Here is a 25,499-nt window from a genome sequence, read left to right as displayed (position 1 = left end):
GGCGTATAAATTGCATTTAGTGTCGAGTACTAGAACAAGAATCAGAATTCTTTGTCTCGCCAATAATGTATACGTAATCTACACGATATTTATATACATGCCAGAACGTTGTTTGAGTGTTATGTCGTCCACGGCCATGCATTGTACTCTTAGGCAAAAACGCTGTCGCGGCTAGCAAGTGTCAACCCTCTTCGCGAGTTATTTCTATTACATTGATCAAATTCTTTATTTCGCTTTCTTAAGATATTTGTCCGGCATGAAAGGGCTGCGACGAAGGTTTCGCCGGTACACGCCAAAGGCGATGCGCTAGCGTCAGTGCAGCACTATGCAGCCGCCGATTGAACAACTCGGATGCCTTTGTGCTGCTGCTCGACGTGCGTTCGTGTGCACTTGCGTGTACCCAATCGACTGTCGTGTGTCCCGCTTGTGCAGCTTCACGATTTAATAATATTAGTACCACGATGACCGAACGCAAGGCGCGTGACATGTTCCGCCTGAATTATGCGAGCGTCATGTAGAAACGTGTACGATCAATGCTGCATCTCCGCTGGAATCGCATGTACCAAAACTTGCGAGTTGACGTAATCGTCATGAGCCCTCCCGCTGGGCCGCTTCCTGTGAATATTCTAGCGGGGACGTTACACGAGAGGTGGCATAGTCGGATAGAGGTGAGGCCACTCCAATTTTAATTTTCCTCATATATTCGCTTACGAAAGCCCTGTTCTGAATAGGAATGACAGACTTGTTATCACAGAAGCCAAGTCCGTAAATCAAGCTCGGTCTGATACTTTCCTTTAGTGTCTGCTTACCATACATAAAAAAACAAAACAAAAAAAACGAAAGTATCAGTATTATTGGTCACAGCGATTACTATTCACGTCTGTGACACCTTAGGACGACAACAGCTTTTAAATTTATTGCGTAAAAGTGGTAACTTATGGTACTGTGCTTATCAACTTCCTTTTTCATGCCATCTTTTACAGCCAGCGTTGTTTCAAGTCATTTATGTGGCTGGCCGCTTGACAATGTAAGGACAAGTGACATTTCCGTTTCGTATACCTTGTCGGTGGGACACGACATCACCTTTCTAAGAAAGGAATTTAACTATCGCAGAGTTACTTTGCGGTTGTTCATTGGACAGAAGGGAAACTTGCGCACAGATGGAGTGGGTGATATGGCTATCATCGGTTTTCTGTCGACATTTGTCATATAGATCTCGCTTGAGAATGCATGCATCTAGTTTGTAACTCCCGCTGAAAATTGGTCCACAGTTTTTCAATGGCGCTTCTGTAATACTACTGCGCCCTGGTTTTGCCATCGAAGGATTGACGGAATATGCAGTAGGTATAAAAAGTACAATTTTGAAGATTTATCAATGAGTGCTTTATTCTAAAAAAAAAGAAAATGAACATGTTTCAGTTCAAAATACATCGGAGAAAGAACGGGACATATTTTAATTTCAGTTGACTAGCCCTAAGCATAGAAGTATATGTTGTCTAAAGAATTGCGGAACGTATGAAGTGGCAATAGGGTGAGATTAGGCTAACAGTTCGTGCTTGCTATTCCTGATACTTGAGATAACCAGCAAGAAATTGAGGCACAAGCACTAGATTTATCACTAGACTTGTCCTATACTTATGACAATATTTCTTTACACTAAGTAATGACGTGAAGACTGGGTGAATGGCAAGAATCACCAATAATTAAGGCGGATGCTAATGGAAATTTGGTAGCGTTTGCTTTACAATTATTGCTAAAATTATGTGCTGTGTGCTTATGGATTCCGTGAAAGACTTTTACGTAGACGTAGATTATGTTTTGCGGTGACTTCTTTCGCAACCTGCCCGTTGCACTTCCATCTGCTCATTCTTAATGCCAGTCGACGGGTAACATGGCAATGACGTGATCTCTTACTTCTCCTCTCAGCTTACGCTCGTTGAGCTTACTTCTGAATTTACAAACAGCAGTGATTTCACCAGTAATAACATTCCTATTGTCCCCTATTTTGTGTGCTCCGGGATATAAATTTTTCAATAGTTTATCAGTCTTGCGTGCCCCTTTATTCCCCTAAAATGATAACAGAGCAAGCTGATGCAATAAGGCAACCACAATGCACAATCCCACTCCAAACAGCGATGACAGAGCCTTGTGTTCCCCGGATGAACCCAGTGCATATCACGACCACCACAGACACCACTGCCGAGATGCTGGCACACACAACTTATGCGCTCAGTACACCAGCAAGCGTCGTTCCAGCACCAGCGATGACTGGGGCGCCAGAGCCACCAGCAAGAGTCGAGGCAGCTGTTCGCGGATGCTGCGGTCCACCACTCGGCTGGTCACCTGCATGTTGCAAAAGTTTACAGTACAGCGCTCGAGTCGCATTGAGAGAATAAACATTCGGCTGCCTAAGTGATCAACTTATTGGTACTCGCAGACGCTCCGGGGCCTCTGTCAAAGAAAGTGCCGGTGACTCGTTTCATCGAAGTGGTTGCATACATTTTTTGCGCACTGGTACGATATACCTGCCATGTGATGCTTGACAGGAAACTTACGACAGAGTGTTTTAACACAATGAGATAATTATTTGGATGTTCTTGTCTCCGAACTATATTCGTTTCACGCATACCTGCATTTATTATGGTAAAGTCAGTGAATTACATAATCTATGCAATAAGCGTAGTTTAGTTATTCCACGTTATTATAATTTACTGTAAAGCATTTATGTTATGGTTTCCTATGGTTGTTATGGTTTATGTTATAAATGTTTCCTATAATCTATCTATCTATCTATCGATCTATCTATCTATCTATCTATCTATCTATCTATCTATCTATCTATCTATCTATCTATCTATCTATCTATCTATCTATCTATCTATCTATCTATCTATCTATCTATCTATCTATCTATCTATCTATCTATCTATCTGTCTGTCTGTCTGTCTGTCTGTCTGTCTGTCTGTCTGTCTGTCTGTCTGTCTGTCTGTGTCTGTCTGTCTGTATCTATCTATCTATCTATCTATCTATCTATCTATCTATCTATCTATCTATCTATCTATCTATCTATCTATCTATCTATCTATCTATCTATCTATCTATCTATCTATCTATCTATCTATCTATCTATCTATCTATCTATCTATCTATCTATCTATCTATCTATCTATCTATCTATCTATCTATCTATCTATCTATCTATCTATCTATTAGTTTGTCTGTCTGCCTGTCTGATTGTCCATTAACAAACTTTCTTTTTGAGCGTCTTGGCGATCTCTGCAGAGGTGTTCCATTTTACTTTATTTTTTTATTTGCGCATAAGGCAGTGTTCTTGGGTTATTGCAGGAGTGAGTGTGAAAAGCAGAACAATGACAAATAACAGGGGCAATATTAAGAATACATATGGAATGAAAATAACTACCTATTGAATGGTCACTAAAAAAAAGTTTAAATGCTTGTGTTTGAAAAAGTTTGATATACGTTTCTTTGTATTGAATTACCATGTAGGCATGGTAACTTTCAAACCATTAATTTTTATCATATCCACAATTGAAAATGAGCAAAGAGGCAGAGATAAATGACCATACGTCTCGTTTCTTTTTTAACCCCGTCTGTTCAGCGGACTTCCTTTCGGAATCGTTGCGCTTGCTGTGCTATACACCCTCATACAAACGACAAGAAAGGCAGACATACATGTGCGCGAACTTTCAACTGCATATTGTTCGCTATCGCACGTCATATATATATATATATATATATATATATATATATATATACACACACGATGGGTGATTGTAAAATCAATAGAAAACACGAAGTGAAAGACGAAACACAAGCCAAGCTACGCACATCTGATTTAACAGTTCAAACATCCGTCTATGAATTTAAAAGCAGATACTCCTAGCGCCACAGAAGGTATGCTAACGTGGTTTCCCCGAGTAATTTTTGAGCATGAAAAACGCCTCGAAAATTTCACGAGCTTTTTTAGATCTGCATCGAGCCAAACCTTTCGTTTCTTTGAAGAGTGGCTTGCAGCCGCATCGTGGCCAATGCGTCGCCAAATGTCTTGGTGACTGGAACATTTTTTTCGCATACTTCTCTTAACCTGATATTACTAATCTGCCTGTCTGGCCTATGTATGATTTTCCGCACGTGAAAGGTACAACTATCTTGTACACAAGGTTGTCGACACATACCAAATACTTGTTTTCTTTTGTATGATTTATTGCGCATTCGTCTTTGTGAAATTTTGTTCCGGTATTTACTTCTTTGCATCAGATTTTCATCTTTAAAGGTGCCAAAAAAACACTTTGGTGCCGTGCCTTTAGCCAATCTTTTTGAGGCCATGTGAAATTTTATGCATACAAGGTACGACAGTTGGCTTCTTATCATCGCCATCCTTTGTAGCTACTTCCTTTTCGTTGTTTAAGCCTCTCAAAACTTTTTCGGTGATGGACTATACAAGTGTTGTAGAATAACCACTGTCCTTAAGCTTTGTGACCTGTCGCGGCATACTATCGTTGATTCTGTGGTCACATGATTTTTTGATGGCTAGGTGAATGTTCGAGTTCACTATTGCTCTTTTTATTTACTGAGAATGCCCTGAATCGTAAGGGAGCAGACTTTTTTCCCAAGGCTTTGGCTCGATGCATATCTAAAAAAAGCACGCGATATTTCGGAGACGATTTTCATGCTCAAAAATGACTCGGGGAAACAACGTTAACACACCTTCTGTGGCCCTGCGAGACGCAGCGTTTAAATTCATAGGCGGATGTTTGATCTAGCCATACTTGTCATTGTTAAATCAGATGTACGTAGCTTGGCTTGTTTTTCGTTTTTCACTTCGTGAGACCTATTTATTTTACAGTCACCCTTCGTGTATATATTTGACATACGACAGCGAACTATAAGCGGTTGAAAGTTTGTGCACATGTGTGTATGTCTTTTTGCACATTTATATAACAGTATTGCGCAGTGAGCAGAACTATGCATACTAACTAGCCCCAGTCGAAGCTTTATTTTTTTCTGAAAATAATGCAGTGTATCAAGAAGCTGGATGGGAGGCCTTGTCTGAGAACGTTGCGGTAATTTACAGGTGGCTGGTCATGGCTACGGTGACCAAATATTTGGAGTATTGCTTGTCCCGTCTGCCTGCGTTGCCACACCTCTCGGTCTTACTACAGATCTCCTGAGTTCTTTTTAAATTTGATTTGCGTACACGAGGTCCCCACGTCTTAGTATTGGTCAAAAAGCAGTACTGTGATAAGTGGCTTAAAATAAAGCTGCCTCGTAAGGTGGAATTGGCTGAACGAATGAAGGATATATCTGTTTTATCTGCATTGTAGAGAAGATGATCAAAATTATTTAATAGGTTACTTAAAACAGATGCCTTCCAATTTATTTTTATTAATGTAGTAAAATAGGCAGCCTGTGAAAAAACTTGCAGTGCCAGTTGACCGGAGATGCTGGCTGGCTTCCAACCAGCAATTAGGGCGGTATGTCCTCTACAAAAGCTGCCACCTATATTGTAGCCGCTGTTAGGAACGGCCCGCTGACGTGCAAGTTTTGCCAGCCAGTTGCGACAGCGGGTGTCAACTTTTCCTGGAACGCCACCGCAAATTTCTAGCCACCGCGTCACTAAGTCGACTGTGTGTGGAGAACAATACGCGCGTCCTCGACTCTCCGTCACTGGAGCCAAGATGAGTGTGACGAAGCAGTCTTTGTGCCTGAACCCGCCACCGCCGACCTGGTCTGCTGTGAACGAGGGAGTCCCCGAGGGAACGTAGATCGAGGGCCCTTCCCACGAGCCGTTCAAGACGCAAGACAATGGGCAACCGGCGGGCGCGCTGTGGGGGTCAGCTCGGGGAATAAAATGCGCCTTTATTGACGTAAGCTCCGAGTTCTGCGAAGACTATCTGACCTTAGTTGGGGACCGTGAACCTGTGCGGAAATGTGTGTGTGTAAGCCCTCCCACCTCCGATGCCTGGTCGTCTCGCCTACGGTGCCTGGTCGAAAGTTTCCCTCACCTTGGGATCGAGGGAGGATCGAGTGTTTATAAACCGCTGTTGTGCGGCTGCTCAGTGTCCTTTCTCTCGCAGTCATGCTAGACTGATGAACTGCAACGTCCTGATGTAGATACTGTAAATAAACCCATATTGCTCGTTCTCGATGAGAAGCAGTCTTTCCCTTCAACAACGTCTGCAGCGTGGATAAGTTGGACGATGGCCTGGGCCAGCTACCATCTAATTCATGCCCGACTCCCATCATGACAACGGGTTACGAGCGATGGGATTGACCTCCCAATCCTCACAGCGCCCCGCATGAACAGAACGGAACGAGGCAATGACTGTACTACATCTGCACCTAAAGGAGGAACTTACGGATCCCATTCTAACCGAAATATTTCCCCCAGTTATTGGCTGCATGATTCTGGCGTGTGAGCTATGAGCCAGTCGATCGAAGATTCATGCTCTAAATTGCACAGTATGGGCCTAAATACTGTATATACCTTTGAAGGAGCGCTTAACCGGGCATCAATACAGTGCGCACTAGAGTCATGCAAGAGTAACGGGTGAGCAGTGCTTTGTTTTTCGTGCAAGCTTAGCATAAAAACTATTGTGATGTCATGTCAACAATAAAAAAAAGCTGAGGCTTCGAATTTTTTTTTACCTGTAGGAGAAAATCTGCTGCACGGTCTCCTTCCTTGCCCGGTTTTTTAAGGGCCAAGTCCGTCAGTCTTACTTCGTCCACGGCCAGTCCTGTCACACGGGGTCCGGGCCACGTAAGCTGCGGGTATGACATGATGATAATGGTACGATAAATTTGTCTAAGACGCAGAGATTTGAGAGGAAATGCATACGATCAGTGCGCTGTACAAGTACTATATGATTGAGCTAATACTAGCAGAATAACGTAAATATCAGTGTCAGGGTACCCTAACCTTCCCCCTGGGTTACGGACCTGCGCGCGTGTACCGCGCGTGCAAAGGCTTCGTACCGTCAACTAAAAAAAAGCTTAGCTTCAATTTTTGAACCATTAACTCCAGCACTAGGCATTGCGCTGCCGTCTGTGCACCATTATAAATTTATTGTGTGTATCTTTCACGCCCTGCGCAGTCGATGGCACGCTCTGCTGGTCATAGACAACTTATTTTTGGGACCACCCAGATCTTCAAGAAGATTGGGGAAGGTGCTTATTGCCGTGCTCAAAAAATGAAGTAGTCGCTCCCGTGTATTATTGCTGTTCTGGCATCAGTGTAACAAAAGCTCGCGTTTGCTGCAATGGGAAATTAGCGGGCAAATGTAGCGTTCAGTATAGGATGGATCAGCAGTGTTAAATAATCATGCGTGATGCAAGCCGAACGGGATAAGGAAGCAATAAGTTAAGCAAGCGCAAAAAGCATTGTGCGGCTGAGTGCCGGATGTGATCTTTTCCTGACATTCATTCCGGTACAATAACACAATTATCCGCGTTTTGTGTAAAAGTGCCGTTCTAGGAGACTATATATTATCAATTTGAGGCGATCAGAGCGTTTCAATAGCAGAAAATCAACGAAATCAAGGTGTAACACTGCCGCTTACATTTCCAAGCGTACTGCCGACCCTTCATTCACATGTTTTCAGCGGTTTGATGTCTTGAACACCTAGTCGAAGGCTGGGCAAAGATGGTAGACAAAGAAGGCGAAAGTATCTAGTGTTTCGCAAAAGTATTGACATGTCTAGGTAAGCTAAACTTAATTTCAACGTGCTAGGTGGTTCGGCGTCTGTGTCGGAAACGAGGAACACAATAAATACCACACTTCAGACTAAGTTCTTCCTTCACTGCTGCCTTGGGTAACGCGCACCGTTCAAGGGTAGGTATTGCAATAGATGCAAATAGCTACTATTATGTGGCAAATGCTCCCTGTACTGCCTGAAATATTTCTTCAGTGGGCGTGTCATACTTTTTTAAAATGAGAACAATGAAATTAAATATAAAATTATGGTATTGACGAAATTAGTTACTGACGTTCTAGAGATACAAGGAAGGGGAAGCGGACACAGACAGTCACAATAAAGGTTGTACGCGCTACTAATGCCTTAACATGTTTTCCTAGGAATAATAATAAATGAACATATTATTTTTATTTTTTTATTGTTAAAGGGGTGATTTGAGCCCAGCGTCATGTTTTGTAAAGATGCATTCATGAGAACTAGTTCTATCACGCTTGCCAAAATTAACATTGTGTTCTCGCCTTGGAAAGTGATAATGAGATTGGTTACGGCAAGTACTGAAAGTACTCTTGGGAATTGCAAAATATGAGAAAGCGTGGTGGAACCACTGTTCGAGAGTAGTCGTTTTTCAGTGAAAATATGAGGAGTTCGCAAGTAACAGTAACAACAGCAAGACAGTAACAACAAAATTATCTGAAGTATAAAGAACACTAACAAGTTTGTTGAATACAAGAAACATGTCTACTGAGGCCACTGTGAAGCACATTCCCTGCGTATAAATTAGCGGCAAAAAGTCGGCTGTGCATAAAATTAGCTGCACTGAAATGTTACGTGGCTTAATGTTTCCGCATGCCTTCAATGCAAGGCAGCATGCATTAAACAATCTGCATATATTATACATATGTTGGTAGCAACATCTTATCACAAAAGTAATTTATATTCCCCGAAGGAGTGTTTCGCTACTACAATTAGCAGCGATAATTCAAATCAAATCAAGAAGTCTTTATTGAGTAACACAAACAAAATGTATACACAGATATTTGGACCGATCCATGCCTCGCTTCATGGCTCGATTAGGGTACCGCATAATATAGCGACGATGTAATTATTTAGACAAGCAAAGGGAACGAATAAGAAAACAAAGTAACTCCCAACACAAATATGTTATCCACCCTCACCGTAAACGGTGACACAACGGCTTCACTGCAGCAACCTTCTGCAATCCTCTTTTCCGTAGGTTTCGTGTTTCTGTATTAAGGCAACTCGCGCATCGCAATGCTCACGTTTGCTGTAGCAGTAGCAGCCCCCTGGAAATACAGTGGTGTCGAAGCGAAGGGCAGCGCCAACCGAGCCAAGCCCTGTAGAGGAACTTTAAGGAGCAGCCGGGATTCGCAACTGTCGAGTGGGAGTTGTGCCCGTGTCCAGGATAGCCCGGACACCAAGCCCCATCCAAGAAGGGAACCTTTGCCCTTGCGTCCACCACTGGACTGTGCCGGCAGAAGCCACGGGTCCGGGAGAAGCGATCCAATTCGTTGGTTAATCTCTTTCAGCTGCTGCGTCACGGTTTCGTTGCAGGATACGCCATCTGAGTAAAATTGAAATGAAGTGTAAATCAATTGTGGTTTTTTAACTTTATTCAAAGCCCATACACTGAATTCTCCATCATAATAAAAATATAGGTCAATGTGCAAGGCTCTCCACTGTGAATAAATACTATGTAAATTTCAGTTGTATGTATTTTTATCCTTAAATGTATTAGAAAATGTTACAGCTTTGCAGTCTTTTTGTCGTACTTGAACACGAGCAGCCTACCACCCCCCTGCCCCCCACCTCTCTCGCCCTCCTTAAAACTTATTTCTACTTATTCCTAAATTCAATCTACACTTTCGATCATGGACCAAACAGAAACCAAGTAAGCACTGGTTGCTCTTCATAACAGACAAACTCAACGGAAATTACAAGGCATGTTAAACTGCTTACGTGGTTGGAAAGCTTAGTCTCTAGTTGAAGTAGGTAACGCTGAGCCCAAATTAAGACGTATACAGAGACTGCGCAACATGCTCACTCTTTCCGCCTTTATTGTCTTCATCAAATTTTGCAGCCGGATTGCTTACTTCAGGAAGTGGTTTTGTGCAGGTTCGAATATTTCAGCGGGGCAATAATAACATAACTTTTCCACGGCAAACAGACATTTCGACATGAACGAGGAAGGTCACCGTAATTACAGCTGTCCATAGTTGGTGTCTTTGCATCTAGCATGAAGCCTCCAACAGGCAAGTTCCTCACTTGTTTCCTTCGAGTGTCCAGGCACAGATTCTGAGAACATGTCTAGGGGTTCCACGTTGCCCTTCAACTTATGGTACAATTGAGGAAGCTCGCGTCACCCTGTACCTCTTTCTACGATGCGATCTTCTCCGAGCATTCCTACGGCTGCAGCGGCGCCACTGACGTGACCCTTTATCGATGCTTCCCGACATACGGCTGGACCGCATTTTTGCTAGGGCCAATAAATGCCAAGATTCCAGCATGCTCATCTTCCACTTATGTTCCATGGGTCATGTCGAAAGTACGGCTGTGACTCTATATCCGGTATATTTTTTAAAAAAGCGCCAATACCTACCGTGGGCCTCGCACATCTAACACTAGAATACATGCCGAAAGATATGGCTCCTCGGTGAATGTGTGTACAGACGGATCTGCATCGTCGTATGTTTCGGGTGCGCCTTACGTCGTGCCAGCGCACCAAGTCATTCGACGGTTTCGTCTGCGTAACAAGACGATACCAACGTCCAAGGAACTAGCGGCAATCAGAGAGGCAGTTCACTATATTTCGCGACAGCCTCCTCAAGTATGGACAGTCTTCAGTTACGCGAAGTCGGCTCTGCAGCTACTTAGAGTTGTAATGAAAGAAAGCTTTTACAGAGGGTTGGCTCTTCAAGCTGCCGAGCTCTACAGTCTAGCGGTAGAGAATGGCCACCACATTACATTTCATTGGATCCTTAGTCACTGTGGTGTACACGGCAATGCACTGGCCGATGCCGAAGCGAAGAAGGCACCCGAAAAACGAGAGCCTTGCGTTTGCAATTCCTTTTTCAAGAGTGGACACCAAGTGCCTTCTTTCAATTGTCATGCAAAAAGCAGCAGAGAAGCACTGGGACAATCCGGATAATTGCCAAGGACCCCTCCAAGGATTGGACCTTACAATTAAATTTAGGCTACCACAAAAAATTCAGCACAACTGTGCCAGTCTTCTGCGCAGACATAGGCTGGGGGTGGCGTTTATGCACGGCTACGGGCACCTCTTTTGACGGACCGAGCCTCCATACTGTGAGCTGTGCAATGGGGATGCGACAGTAGGTCACGTGCTTTGCGACTGCTCTTAGTACGTGGAAGAGCGGCAAAAGTTGAGCAATGACCTCAAGCGCCTCGACAGCCCACCACTTTCTGAGGACGTTGCTTTCGGCCCTTTGCCAGACGTTAAAGCGAGTTTTCAGGCCATTTAGGCCTTACCTGACTTTTTTATGTTGTACAGATGTGGACTGTAGGCTTTGAGTAGACCTAAATGCTTGTATGTTTCAAATCCACCTTCTTCCGTCATCGTTACCCATCATGCTCCTCTTTCTTCCCTCTTTCTTTCCCTCTTCCGCTTCCCCCAGCAGAGTAGCTGGCTAGATGAATGTACCTCAATCCGGAGTCTCTGCATTTAGTACCATTAAACTTTTCTCTCTGTCTATCTTTATGTGCCAGCGTTTACACCAGTCTGTTATTTTCGTGAGGTCAGATTGGAAAGTGTCATAGTCGGAAAGGTTAATTATTTGTGTATAAATTACGCAATCATCTGCAAATATTCTACCTGTAGATGTAATATTATTGCTGATGTCGTTGACGTGTAGCAGGAATAAAATTGGCCCCAAGACAAAACCCTGCGGCATATCAAACTTTTCTAGTGATCGCGGAGGAGATAATTTATTAGCTCTTAGAAATTGGTACCGTTTAGTTAAAAGTTAGTAATCCAATTCGTAGTCCTAATATTTATATTGAGGTATATGAGGGCACCTAAAGGCATTTGTTAGAGAGTACATGAGATATGAGCGCGCTTAGAGAGTATGCCTTTCAATGGGTTGATTACACACGCTACGTAAGAATATTCAAAGCCTAAGGCTTAGTCAAGTGCCGAAACGGAAACGAGTGATGAACAATATTACGTCTTTTCTGTAGGCTACTGAGAAACTTCATAGCATTGGCATAAACAAATCTAGCGCAACTGACACGTTCACCAGTGATTACGTACAAAACAACGCAATGATATCGCACCGAAAAATTCCTCAACTAAGATATTAAAACCTGTGGCTCCAAGCGGTTATCAATCAATAATAAAGACGCAGTTATAACCAATGACAGTGTAAGGCTGGCACGCAAGTAAAACACGCCAGCCCGTTTGGTTGCCCGAAAGCGTTCCGCCGGCCATACCGTGCTCGCACGCAGGCCGCAGACCTGCACCTTCATTTTGCGCGTCATCTAATGCCAGCAGATATGTGCGCCTCCTCTATCTACCGAAAGGGACTGTTACAACGGTAATCATGATTAAATGCCGCTGGTCAAAGCATACCCAGCGTTTCGTCTTTGAAGACTATTTCTAGGTCGGCCTTCTCCTACGCGCCCTCAACTGCATAGCTCGTAGCATTCACATGGAGCGTATTGTGCTTGAAAGAATGGATATGTGACACAGGGCGCTATAACGTAAAGCTATTTAAAACTTTTCTATTCTAATTCTGCAATCAGCCATCTGCGATTGGCCAAAAACTTTTCTGAACACCCCCCACTTCGCCTGTCTGTCACGCGACGTCACGAAAACCGCAAAGGCCCCCCATGATATGACGCGTACACACTTATTATGCATCGTTGGACTAAACAAAATAAAAATAGTTATTTCTGATTCGACGCCTTTTCGCCATAACCCATCGGCTATTGGTCAAAAGTTTACGGGCTGCCCTCACTTCACCTGCCTGTCACGCGACGTCACAAAACCGCGAAAACTCAAACGCGTAGGCGGTAAAGATGCATTAATATGCCGAACAAAACTGATTTTTTTTTTCTGAATAGCCACACGCTGCCCCGTTCCGAAACGAATAAAAATGGCTGCAGCCTATCGCATAGGCACTGGCTACTGGCACCTGCCGGAGAGTATAGGTTTATTTGCGTACAAGAAAACTTTTTCCGTGTAATATTTTCGAGCACTTTCGGCACGTTTACGATCTCGCTCTGCCAATTACTCTTTGCTGGGGATCCGTTTTAGCTGCATTATTAACTTTCCGTTGCATGCCGCCGCGATTATTGACCAGCCACGGCAACCTGAGTAAGGGAAAGCGGACCAATCGCAGACGCCGCCACCACCCTCTTCATCCAGTTATCGATTTTCAGAGCACTGGCTTGGCCTCGTCGAATCCCTCTCCACTCGAGCGTGCTCCTCGCCTCTTGTCAGCCAATTAGATAGGACAAGCCGCTCAGTGTTACCTCCTATAAATGACGAGAACATTTGATTGGTCTCTTCAGACAACCCTACGGGTCCCCGCCCGATGCTTGCGTCGGAGGTTACACAAATTTTACGTCAGGCGACTGGAATAAGAACATACTGGGATAGTGTTAGGTTATAGGGCCAATATAGATTGTTTTTTCAAGCTATCGCCAAAATTTACGGCAATTCACGTAGTAATTTTAGGCAAGAAACGCTGAAACAGCGGCTTCCTAAGCTGCACCGGCGTCGTGCGGTGGTGCGGAAACAGAGGCAGCGGAGGGGGGCTGAGGCAAGCCGGACGCGTCCGCAACCGATAAAACATGTCAGCGTCCAGGGGAGCCCGGCGAAAATGGTTTATAGATCTACGCAAACAAATGAGGACATAGCGGTGTCAACATCAGTTAGATTCCGACGTTGCCGGCATGACAAAATCTTGTACTTGACTTCTGAGAAGTCAGGTAAACAAGGCGTCCTCCTCTGTTGATACTTCGATAATAAAGTGCATAAATGCTGTTGGCAGACGCAAGTCATCGCAGACTAACGTCAATGGCAAATAATTTTGTCTGTCAGGGCATAAAGTGATGATGGTATACTCGATAAGGAAAATTGGTCCCCGCTTTAAGGTGCTACAGGGGGTCTTCTATGAGATTTGCCAACGAATTGCCGCAAATGCAAGGGTTACTGTGCGCCAGAAAAAGAATGATCGGGGTGCTCTTGTTTTTGCCAGTCTCTCCACGCTGAGCACAGTCTGTCTGTTGATATTCAACTTCCTCAATTGCGGCGGATTGTTAAATCAGTTTTAAAGAAAGCTATCGCGTTACTAAGTGAGTGCAAACATATTCACTAATATGGAATCACCACTGGATTTGTGCTGTTTTCGCGCTATGATTACCTACAATTTCTTCGTGATAAATATAAAGAATCACTGGTTATAATACGATTAGCGTTCCTAGGTTACTTTATCCAGTTTTAGGTATGTATTTATGTTTCTACGGTTTTCCCCGGTATCTTAACGACAAAGTGGACCGAAGAAAGAAACATTTCAGGTGAGCGGAGCAGCCACACGCTTCAGCGAGTTGCGACACGAAAACAGTGGGCGTGCGGCACCCTTCAATGAGCCTCTATCACGTGAAAAAAACAAAAAAACTCTGGTAACTGGTATCAGTTACCACATCGCTGTTTATTGGAAAAAAGATAACCAACGGAAAAAAAGTGCCTTGATTATCGCATCTAGAAGAAAAGTCGTAATTGGTCAGCAGGGGAGAGACTAACAGGAGATGATACGTTACAGGCATAGTTAACTGTGCAATGTCGATACAGAGGAAGAGAGAAAAGCCACAGTAAGTAATCGCATAAAGATAGAAAAAAATTGCCGAAATGCTAGACAGTTATGTCTGTAGTTAATGCCCGATTACCCCAAAAAGGCTGGGCAACTGTTTGTAACCGTCCCGCGTTGAGTTGAATGGGATGCCAATAATTAATCATGATCATCACCACCTAAGCGTGAAAGAGGAGCCTGGTGGCACTACACGTCGCATATGACGCATTTCTCAGCATTCGCTCTTACCGGCTGAGTATACGCATCTAAGTGGCACCGCACAGGCTTCATGGCGGTGCCGCTACTTGGCGTAGTGTGTCACAATAGAAGCGTACAAGCCTCATGCACAGCGTTGCCAACCTTCCCGAATTTAGCGGGACAGCACCGCATTTTGACAAACGTCCTGTTACCCGAATTGACCCAGTCAGTACAGCGAAATGCGCTGAGTTCTATTTTTTTTTACTAGAAAACAATAAACAGAAACTATTTCCTTTTTACAATGCCAGACAGCTCGTTTGAGCATCCTTCTGTTTTGTGTTCTGATGCGTTGAGGTAAACACGAAGGCCGTTTCGTTTTTGTGGCCGTTCTAGTTCGGTTGTTAGGGCTCACTGTTAACAGTACCTCTAACCGTACTGGTAACCATGTTAGTGAGGCAGCTATGCTGAACCTTTTTTTTTTGTAAATCGCGACAAGGTATGACAAAGAAGGTTGTTCAACTTTGTTAACATGCACCGACTGGCGGCTCCTGGCACTGGCAGGTTCAATCGCTGCCAGCCACCCATCCTCATCCCCCCTTCCGTTAGAACTTCGTCCACTCGAGAGTTCAACCGTAGGAATAAACGACGCCTTTGGGTGGTGGCAATGCATTGTATCGCTACATTGCTTGCTTGCTAATCCCACTAACGTCTATATTCATCATGCGATGGGTTCTGCCGATGGTTGCTGAAAAAGGTACCGCACATTTCTTCGCAGTCAGGCATAGTTACGTGGTTATCAAAACGTGGGCGAAATAGAACGCCTAAATCTAGCTATGATAGGTGAGAAAAACAGTTTCACTTTGGCAGTGACAGCAGCACAAAAGAAGACAGCGTGTCAGAATAGTATGTTGTAGGCGTACGCACAATCTTAAAGCAATCTAAAGGTACTGCGCACACAATTTCATGAGCCAGTAAGGTAATTAAAGGAGCAGGTGATTAGGAAGGAAGGAATTTCAGCATTTTTGTCCCCATCGCATCAGTAACAGTTGTTCCAACTAGGCTAGCGACATTTGGTGCTTTCATTACCGGTGAGCACATCCCTGCCTCTCGAGTTTGTTTTTGCATTGCCACACTAGTCTCTGAGTGCACCTCTGCGAGTTACCTCATTACATTCTAGGCTGTGCGATCCACTACTCCTTGTTTAGTGAGTTATGTGCTTCTAGAGCTAAAAGTAGCTCAGTGACGATGGCGAACAAGGGTGACACAGCGACGACGAAGCGCAGTAAAAGTGAGAAAGCATTTTAATGAATATAGCAAAGAGGACTAGCTGTCCCCGTATCTGTCATAAATACAAATTCACAAATGGGCTTTTACTACCGGGAACTGCGCTCCCCATAAATGGGACGGACACCGCAGGGAAAAGCTGTGCCCATCGATTTAGCGATCTCCCACTTTTTTAATGTACAAAGGCTGCTTGGCACAGGTTACAGCTAAATAGAGAAACTGTGCAGAGAGCGCAGAAACCCCGAAAACTATTAGCACACCTTAAACTCCAGCATAACATATATATTCGGCCTTATCTAGAATAATGTTTTCGTGAAAGGGAATGAAACGAAAGACCTCGCACAAACACAATTCCATACCTACTGGATCATTGGAACCAGTAGTACACCAGAAAAGAAAGCTTCGAGGGATATTGAGCATAGATAAGGTGGCAGAGACGGTTATCGGTTTTATCAACGCACGTTGATAATGAAATATAAGGCATTTCACCGTTACTGCTCTGTTTTCCTTTTCGCAATAGACGTTATATGTCTGCTGGTGATGTGCGTGCTACCTATACACAAAACAATTTCTCACCCTTAAAGGTGTAAAAAAGGGTGCTCAACAGATTTACACCCTATTGCACACCCTTCCAGCACCCTATTTGGGCGGGAGCACCCTACGAACAGAACGCAAAGGGTGCATTTACCGGAAGGGTGTAAACGAGGGTGCCAGAAGGGTGCTATAATTAATGGGTGCTGAAGTGCTGATAAGGGTGTACAGTAGGGAAAAAAATTTGATGGACAATGTGATCAGCAAACGAAGCGGATAGCTTTTAGAGGTCGCCCGGCTAGCCACCGCGGCCTCACCAGGAGCCTTGCCAACGTAGTGATCGGCTGAGTGGCGGCAGCGTCCGGCCGAGGTGAAGGTCCAGAAGGCATGGTGCGAAGCTCATTATGCCGTCGGCTGTGTACGGCACTTCGGGAGCTTAAAGAACAGCTTTTTGGACTTTCACCACTAGTGCGGCCTCCAGCCAGCGGTTAATAAAGCTATCGGCTTTGTTTGCGGAATACGTGTCCCACAATCTTTTGCCTTCGACTGTACATGTAGTGTAGTATACTTGTTAATGTACACAGGATACAAAGAACGATTTAAACCAACAGGGCCACGGGAACACAATATGGCTTGTGTGCAGGACAAATATTTATTTTTCTTGCAAAATACGAGTTTGTTATGTCATTTCTTACCTCCTTTCTTACCGCCATTTAAAGTATACTTTAAATGGTGGTTTTGATGTTGACCTAGTCAAGCGTAAAGTCGAGTCACCACACCTTCGGCACAGAAATTTTTGATGGACCTGTAAACGTCTGTGTTCGAAATAATGTGGCTTCTTTAGGGGAAAGAGGCAGGAGATCTGGATTTATTTGCATTTTTTTTACGTTTTGGCACATTCTCGTTGGCTGCAGGTAGACGGCAAAATGGTGCACGTCATTCCTGACGTTCCTTTGTAAGGCGAATACTGTCGTTACGGCAATTGTTAGAATGCACGTGAGAAGAAAGACAATTTTAATGTTGGAAAGTGGGAAAGGTCAACCGCACTCGCTACTCCATAAGTAGTGAAGAAGAGAACGGGATAGATAAAGGCAGAAGAGGTGCTGATGAGGGTCCATGATGAGGCAAAAGCTCTCTGGTTTGAGCCCTGCTGCTTTACCAGGCCGACACCGAAGTGTCTTAGGTGCATACCCAGACTGTCTTGTCCGCATTAGAAAAGGCAGAAATGGTAGTCGATGGCTTTCTAGGTTCTGCAAATCATTAAGTGTGGTGCATTGAGGCATGTTCTCTCATTTACTGTGTAGTCTGAAATTCCAGTTTTATTTATTGCATTCTGTTATGCTGAGGTATCGACTGGCGCTGCACAAGTGTGCTATTATGAACACATCGAATTTCTATCTAGATTTTTGTTTCAGCGCTTTATTCAGGAGGATGATGCATATATGTGAAAAAGGGCTTCTTGGCAGGAATGCTGAAAGTGCGTTCATCACCTAGTACAGAGTCATTCATGTGACCTGATTGCAAAATTTTTGTTTTGAAGCTACCAAGTCAACTTTTCCTTGCTTTGTCATAAATGACAGAATTAATTTAATTAGCTGCACTGGCTCATTGCTCGAGGAGTATATACGACACGTTAAGGCAGGCAAGTGGGCTTTTCCGCTCTATTGGCTGTGCCTGAAGAGTGTAAATATATAGAATATTACATAACATTGTAATCATTGTTTTTCAAAGCAGATAGCATAGTCAAAGAGGCATTTCTTTCGTAACCTCCTGATTAGAGTACCTGTCCTGTGCACACATGTTGCTGTTTGTCCATGGAACACATAAAGAATGCTCTTAGTCTTAAGACCTTTGAAGAAGTTACGCGCTTTAGTGCCTAGTTGTAAGTCATGGGAGCGAAACAAGTATACATCGGTCTCGTTTCGTATAACTCAGATTTTTACATTTCAGTAAAACTTAGAAATGTTTCTATTGCTTCGATTTCTTTCTATCCTTTATGCGAAGTGTAAAGGAAGAACTTTATAAAACTATTTGCCGAGCTTCTTGAGTGCCTGTTTCACAATTGCATTAAATTATAAGGATATGTCCAATACACACGTCTCGATAGTTATTTTTGTCAGCCTATGAAGAGCAAACGGCCATATCAAAGGCGGCTTGAAATTGAGGCATCATCTCGTGGCGCGGATGGACTGCAACTCCATTGCAAAATATTCCGAGCATCAAAGTGAATGCTTACATTGGCCAGTTGCACTTATTTTACTATTCACCAGAGATTTTATTGCTGACTGTTTCAGTCTTCTATGCAGAATTGTTTGTTTGGGCTAAGTAAAGCTAGGCATATGAATAGATGTCATTCTAACGTCTCTTATAAATGGTCTTTGGATAAGATTTTTCGCTGTTAGCTTTCCTAAATGCACATTCTTGCTCCAGTTGTAAGAAATTGCAACAAACGGGACCTGATGTTGCAATGTCATGGCCACACAAAATTACGGGATTTAACGCGCCGGAAGGGCATAGTGGGTTTTGAAAGACGCCGTAGTGGAGAGCTCCGAAATTATTTCCACCGCTTGTGGTTATTTAACATGCACCTAACACTGAGTACACGGTCGTTTCTGCATTGCACCCTTATCGAAGTGAGGATTCTGCGGCTGGGCACCGAATCAGCAACTGCGTGCGCAGCAGAAAAATTTCACAGCCAGTTCGCTACAGCCGCGGGCCGCCATGTACGGACCACGAAATCGCCTAATTGGGAGAAAAGAAAATTCTATGTGCAACAAAATTTTATTCAGGCCTTTACCCTGCACTGTACGTGGATAGGGTGATCAACACTATCGAAGCGACCTTTTGAAAGCTGCACAGCTGCTAAGTGTCAAATTTTCTTCTTAAAAACCTGTATGTAGCACTTAAGCAGATGGCCTGTGCATTTGGCAGTTAGCGCGTTATAGCGCTATCTGAGCGCATTACCTCAAACATTTTCTGCGCGCTGTAGCCAGCCACCCAATCGTCGAGGTTCTACCCAGGCATCGCGCTGTTTGCCAATGTTCCTTGTTCGGCATAATTCCCGCTGAGCAGCAATAGCAATTTTTTATTTACCAGTCTCGATATCAAAAACGTCTATTTTTGATGGAGCTTTCCCTTACGCATCCACACGCATTTCAAACGTGAACTTGTGCAAGGGTGTTCCTTTGTTTCTACGCTCTCTGAAATGAGGCTTTTTTACGTGGTCCAATACTTTATTGATGCGAAAGCGTCGAATGGACCACCGAGCGAAAAAGCCGGCGCCTGTCGTCTGCCGTAGCGAAACGGCGCCTAAATCTCCATTGGCTCCAACGTCACGTCACGAGCGGCGACTCGACGACGGAGCAGAGTGGACGAAAAAGTAACGCCTGCTGCTGCACGAGCGTCAGGTGTTGTGTGAAGGGAGAGGGCATCGCCATGCATCGGCGTGAAGCCACGTGACCTTCTCTCTCTCTCTCTGGGAAGCGTGTGTCAACCGCGTGTTCCTTCTCCGCGCAAGCTCTCGCATGTGTTCTAGCTGGGCCTCAGTGATTGCTCTGAATAAATATAATGTATAAAAAAACCAAATAAGTTCTAAAGGAAGAACATTGGCGGTAGTAAGTTTCAAACCTACGTCCCCTAGCTCAGAACCCCCCGTATCTTACTGGGTTGAACCACTGGCCAAGCGTCTGAATACACTAGCTTGGCCGCGAGGAGTTCACACCTTGACAGACCGCTCAGTGGAGTGGCATTGGACATTAATGCTTTCGCATTCACTACTCATAAGACATGGTTAGGGGCCTTCGGAATTTTTACAAAAGAAAGCCGGATCTTGAAACAGTGCCTACTTTTCTGGCAGTATCATGCGTTATGTAGCCTGGAAAATAAATTTAGTCAAAACTGTTTTTCGAGCGGACTAGCCACATAAAGAATCCGTGCTCACTCATGCAGGTGCCCAATGTAGAGGAAGCGTTGGTTCGGGGGCTCCAAACTAAATACATTGAAGAGGACAAATGGTCTTTCTCGCTGACCGCTGCTCCCAATTTGATGAGGCTTGTTGCATTTCAAAGAGGAAGTTAAAATCTTCTGACACTTGGTAGCAATTTCTTATTTTCGCCATTAATAAAGGTGGTTGAAAATTACCAACTTTTAGAAAACAATGTTATAAAGTATACAACTCTGTAACTCAAAAAAGAAAAACTATGTCACAATTCTGAGAATCGCTTCCAATAGTACATATAAAGGGGGCCAATTTCATCTATTACGCATGGCTCTCGAATAAACGTGTAATATGAAAGTAGCACTTTTTGAAAACCCATTTAAACAAAGTAACAAATTCACGTAGGATATAAATTGGTATATCAAGTTTCTCCGCTGTGAATGTTCTTACGGATGGAATTCAGAACTGCGGTATCTGATCCTCGTGCAGAGCTATGAATTTGTAAGCTTCGTGCTTCTATATTTTTTTTCAAACATACCAAGTTTGAAAATTATCTTCTTTTTAAAAAATACCTTAAATCAAAATTAGGCGTTCAACAGTCGTTAGTTTTTAACTTTATCTCTGAAATGCAATAAATTTCATTAAAATCAGCAAAGTTGCTACCTCGGAAAAGCGTTTCTGCTTGTTACATGTATTGGAATAACCGGCATCGGAGTTGCGCCCGAGCTAAAGCTTTCTCTTAAGTTCATCCGCGGGAGCCTGAAATCCTACAGATGCTTTCACAAATTTGAGTATGGTGTGCAGTTGAATGGGGAAAATGCGTAATTGCATCAGTGATAGATTACATTGCATTTTCCTTTTACTGGAGGAACTCGGTGTTCTAGCTTCCAACAGCACACATAATTTTACCACGAGGCGTGCAAATGGTCAAATCGTGTCTTGACGTGTTCTTCGCATAAGATATACCAGTGATTGTAATGGGAGCATTTCTTTCACCTAAATATTTCAACTAAGAAAACAGTTATCAGAAATGATCCTTTAAAAGTGAAGAGCAATATTGTGCTTTCTTCTGCATATATTGTAGAAGCTCGTAATTGCACGAACTCACCAACTTCCGTAGACTCAGCCGACGCGGCGACGGCGAGGCAGAGAGCAAGTGCCCAGGATTGCATGGTGGCGTGGCGGTCGGAGCGTTCGAAACCAGCGCCGGGTAGCTCGGACGGCTTCCTATATATCGCCACGGAAGGCGGGAAGCGCAACTCGCACACCAGCCGACAGTTGGTCCTCATTTGATTCGTTCATTTCGCGGCAAACTGGTTCCTCAAGTGACCGCGGTGGTGGCACGAGATTAAGAGATCGAGGCGGGGTGACGGGAGTGCGACCGCCGTGAATCGGCCGCCGTTGGGCGTCTTTTTTTTCTGGCGTTTAACAGAGTTGGGAGGTCGTGAAGAAAGCAAGCACGAAAAAAAAAAGAGCGGACTAGCAGAGGCCGCCCGGGGATTTCAAAACAGGCATCATGCACGTTGCTTATCTTAGAACCAGTTAACATAAATCTTCGCCTGAGTAGGAGTAATATTCGTGCGCCCTCACCTTTTACTTGCCAGATTGCGGAAGTACGTGGTGATCGCACCTTTCTGGTTGCACGGATACCGCTATTTACCAATCAAAAATTTGTTTCTTTGAAAGTACGTAGTGAGTCACTACATATAAACCTCTATAAAAGGTTTTTTGTATATGCACCCTAACGCTAGTTGCCTTGGAAATATATTAAACCAAGAAAACACGCCTCCATGCCCTGTTTGCTCTCTAGTACGTCAGCGTGATTGTATCTTGCTACTTCAGGGAGAAAAAAAAAAAACTTGACATAACCCACTCCACGATGACTGTCGGAGGTAATGCGCTTAGCCTTGAAGTAATATAGCGACACGACGTTTTGACACCGCCGAAACAACTTGCGTTTGAAGCGTGCCCTGAAGTGGGACGCCTTTCATGGGCTTCCCATGCCCGCGCCATCTAGTGGAGAAGCAGGAACTAGGCTTCCGAAATGCGTGGCACGCTGGTGCATTCGGTGAGGAACGCATCATTCGGTAGCCGTACCCCTCTCTCGCGCTTTCTTTCAGAACACGCTGCGCCGTGTAGTGGCACAGTCGAGAAGTCCGCGCGTTGCCTTTGAGATGAGACGCATGTGGCGCGCCGGTGCGTGCGAAGGCCGAAAATTGTTGGCTCTCTGTCCGCACAAACAGTGGTAGTTACAAGGTGACCCAAGTTGGTTAGAGGAGGCTCATTTAGGAGCGGCCCATACTTGGTACAGCCATGGCGCAAGCCCGCTATAGGGCTGATCTGCGTGGCGTTCATTAAAAAGGCGAGAAAAGGTGAGGTGTGCAGACAGGACACAAGAGAAGTGGACAACACGAACGCGGCGTTCGTGTTGTCCACGAGCACGCGCACACACATACACACACGCACGCACGCACGCACGCACACGCACACACACACACACACACACACACACACACACACACACACACACACACACACACACACACGCACACACACACACACACGCACACACACGCGTGCGCACACACACACACGCACAAGGGAGGGCACGCGCAAGTTATACCGAACCTCTGTTAAGCTGAGTTGCCGACTAAAACAGAGTACGACGGACGCCTTTAACGCAGCATGGTTTCAGAGGCAGCAAGCGCACACGCACGTAGCGCAATTCGAATCTGTACTATCCGCAAGAAGTGTTTATTTCCTCATTACTGCGCATTCACGGATGCGGGAAGGCGAGCTTTCTGGTTCTTTTTTTTTCTTTCCCCCGCACCGCCGCGGAAGCGCAGAGGCGAGCGCCATCTGGCGGTGCTGCGAAAAGCCCAGCGGCGCACGTGGTGCGCATGCTCGGCAATGATTGGTTGGCTTGTTCTGCAAGGGAACAGCCAGGCCGCATCTCCCACGGTGACGAAGCCCGGCGACGTTCGCAAAGAAAAGCTTCGCTTTTAAAAGCATTTCGCCGGGACGCTATCAAGTTGAGTTGACATATGGTGGATCGGTGAATGGAACGAAATGTTTTCGACAACACGTAGTATTTTATTTCGCATGAAAGCAAGTTTATTCACATTCGAAACTGCAGTGTTACCTCATACAAAGAGAGAGTAACTAAGTGATCAGAATACTCGCCATGGTATCGTAGTGACTAAGGCGTTGCGCTGCTAAGCCTGAGGGCACGTGATCAAATACCGGCCGCAGCGGTCCCATTTAGATGAAGGGCAAATGCAAAAACGCCCGCGTACCGTCAATTGAATATACGCTAAGAACCCCAGATGATGAAAACTCCGTTATGGCTTGCCACTCAACCATATGGTAGCTCTAGCACAGCGTTGCCATCTGGTGAAATTGGCCACCAGATTTCTGAAATCTGGTGAAAATGTAGAGCTCCTGGTGGCCAGGCCAACAAACTACTACACCAGACAAAATCTGGGGATATCTGGGGAAAACCACTCTACCGAAATTACCGTCTACCCGCGCTGCTCATCCAAACATTTAACACTAGGTAGCGCATGCGGCCGCCACGATTCTAAGGCCTATATTTGTATTTGTTTATTCCTCATGAAATCCCTGTGTTGCTGTGCTACCGCTAGAGTACAGTGAACTATAAAGCTTACTGTAGCTAAGGTTTGTGCTAGCGTGTGATGCTAGCGCTAGGTTTCAACGCACGTATATTTATAGGTCGTTTCAATAGACGGCACCGGCTGTTCTAGTGGAGGAATGAATTTACCGTGGGAAGCGCGGGAAGAGCAACGCCGGGCCATCGGCAATGCGTCAAGTGGCCAGCCAACACACGTGCTGACGCTCCGCTCGTTTCGCTGTCACAAAAACCTGTTGCGCAGGCCGTCTTCGACGGGAAACTTCCTGAGGATTTTGCAACATTCTGGGCTAGAATTTTGAAGTTTAAAAATGCCATGGGGGAAAAGCCCTACCAGGACCTTGCATTGTGTGCACTGGCATGTCATTCTTGCCCAGTGTCGAATGCACTGGTGGAGCGTGTCTTCAGTCAGGTCACGTGTGTTAAGACGAAGTACAGGAATAAAATGTCGCTGAAAACTTTGGATTCCATTGTACGAATTCGCACAACGTTGGCCTCCAGAGAGGGGTGTTGCGTGAAGTTCACTATCACAGACGATATGCTACGTAGGTTTCGTTCAGACATCTACGATGCTCCAAGCGATGATTACAAGCTCCTCATCATCACAGACGATATGCTACGCTGGTTTCATTCAGACATTTACGATGCTCCAAGAGATGATTAAAGGCTTCTCATCGTGATTTTATATACATAATAATATGAGTGCTTCACGAATGTTAATTCTTGGCCATTTTTGTGCATTTTAAGGCAATTTTATTTTCTGGTGAAATCTGGGGAAACTTTAGCGAGTTTCTGGTGTCGTGCCGACTTTCCAATCTGGCGACGCTGCTCTAGCACTTTTTACGGTGACGAATAGAAAAAAAAGCACAGTTTAAATTACGTGTTGTTTTCATAGGTAATTTATGTTTTTGGCGGTACATTATTCCTATGGTACGAAAACAGCAAAGAGCGACGTCTGATACGTTACGGTCGCACGTGATCATGAGCATCGATAATATGCCGCGAGATTTAAGGCTATCGACATGTGCTTTCGTGTTAAGGTTTATGTGGTTTGCTGCTGGATTTAACAATGGAAAAGTAGAGTAGCACTTTATTGCGTAATTTTTAACAGTAAATATGGGACATCCAGTTTGCAAAGGTTAGTAAGACTTCATTCATGGTGTTTATAATGTGATGGAGGGTAGTGAAAATGAACGGCTGATATATCTTCGGCCTATATCTTCGAACACTAGTACAACAGGAAGTAGAGCAGGGACACCCTGCCGATCCACCCGTCAGCCAGGACGAATAGCAAAACCAACCACAGGAACGAAAATCCACTCATAATCTGGCAATGGAATTGCCGCAGCTACAAA

General features: G+C 44.5%; 1 protein-coding gene across 1 annotated transcript; it reads right to left on the bottom strand.

Moving 5' to 3' along the window:
* Positions 1–1,359: 1,359 nt before the first annotated feature.
* On the bottom strand, positions 1,360–21,713 carry LOC126526372 (uncharacterized). Its single transcript, XM_050174290.3, has 4 exons — positions 21,604–21,713; positions 8,996–9,297; positions 6,670–6,786; positions 1,360–2,343 (listed from the first exon to the last, which is right to left on the bottom strand). Exons 1-4 carry the CDS (start codon positions 21,665–21,667, stop codon positions 2,230–2,232), a joined length of 597 nt encoding a protein of 198 aa, XP_050030247.3. The 5' UTR covers positions 21,668–21,713; the 3' UTR covers positions 1,360–2,229.
* Positions 21,714–25,499: the final 3,786 nt, after the last annotated feature.

Source organism: Dermacentor andersoni, chromosome 8, assembly GCF_023375885.2.
Source record: "Dermacentor andersoni chromosome 8, qqDerAnde1_hic_scaffold, whole genome shotgun sequence".
In the NCBI taxonomy this organism is placed as follows: domain Eukaryota; kingdom Metazoa; phylum Arthropoda; class Arachnida; order Ixodida; family Ixodidae; genus Dermacentor; species Dermacentor andersoni.
This window is presented reverse-complemented; position numbering and strand designations above follow the sequence as displayed.

Coding starts and splice junctions, on each gene's coding strand:
- LOC126526372 (XM_050174290.3), bottom strand. CDS start 21,667: ATGCAATCCTGGGCACTTGCTCTCTGCCTCGCCGTCGCCGCGTCGGCT. Junction 9,298..21,603: donor GGCTGAGTCTACGGAAGTTG/GTGAGTTCGTGC, acceptor AATTTTACTCAG/ATGGCGTATCCTGCAACGAA. Junction 6,787..8,995: donor CTGCTACTGCTACAGCAAAC/GTGAGCATTGCG, acceptor TCATACCCGCAG/CTTACGTGGCCCGGACCCCG.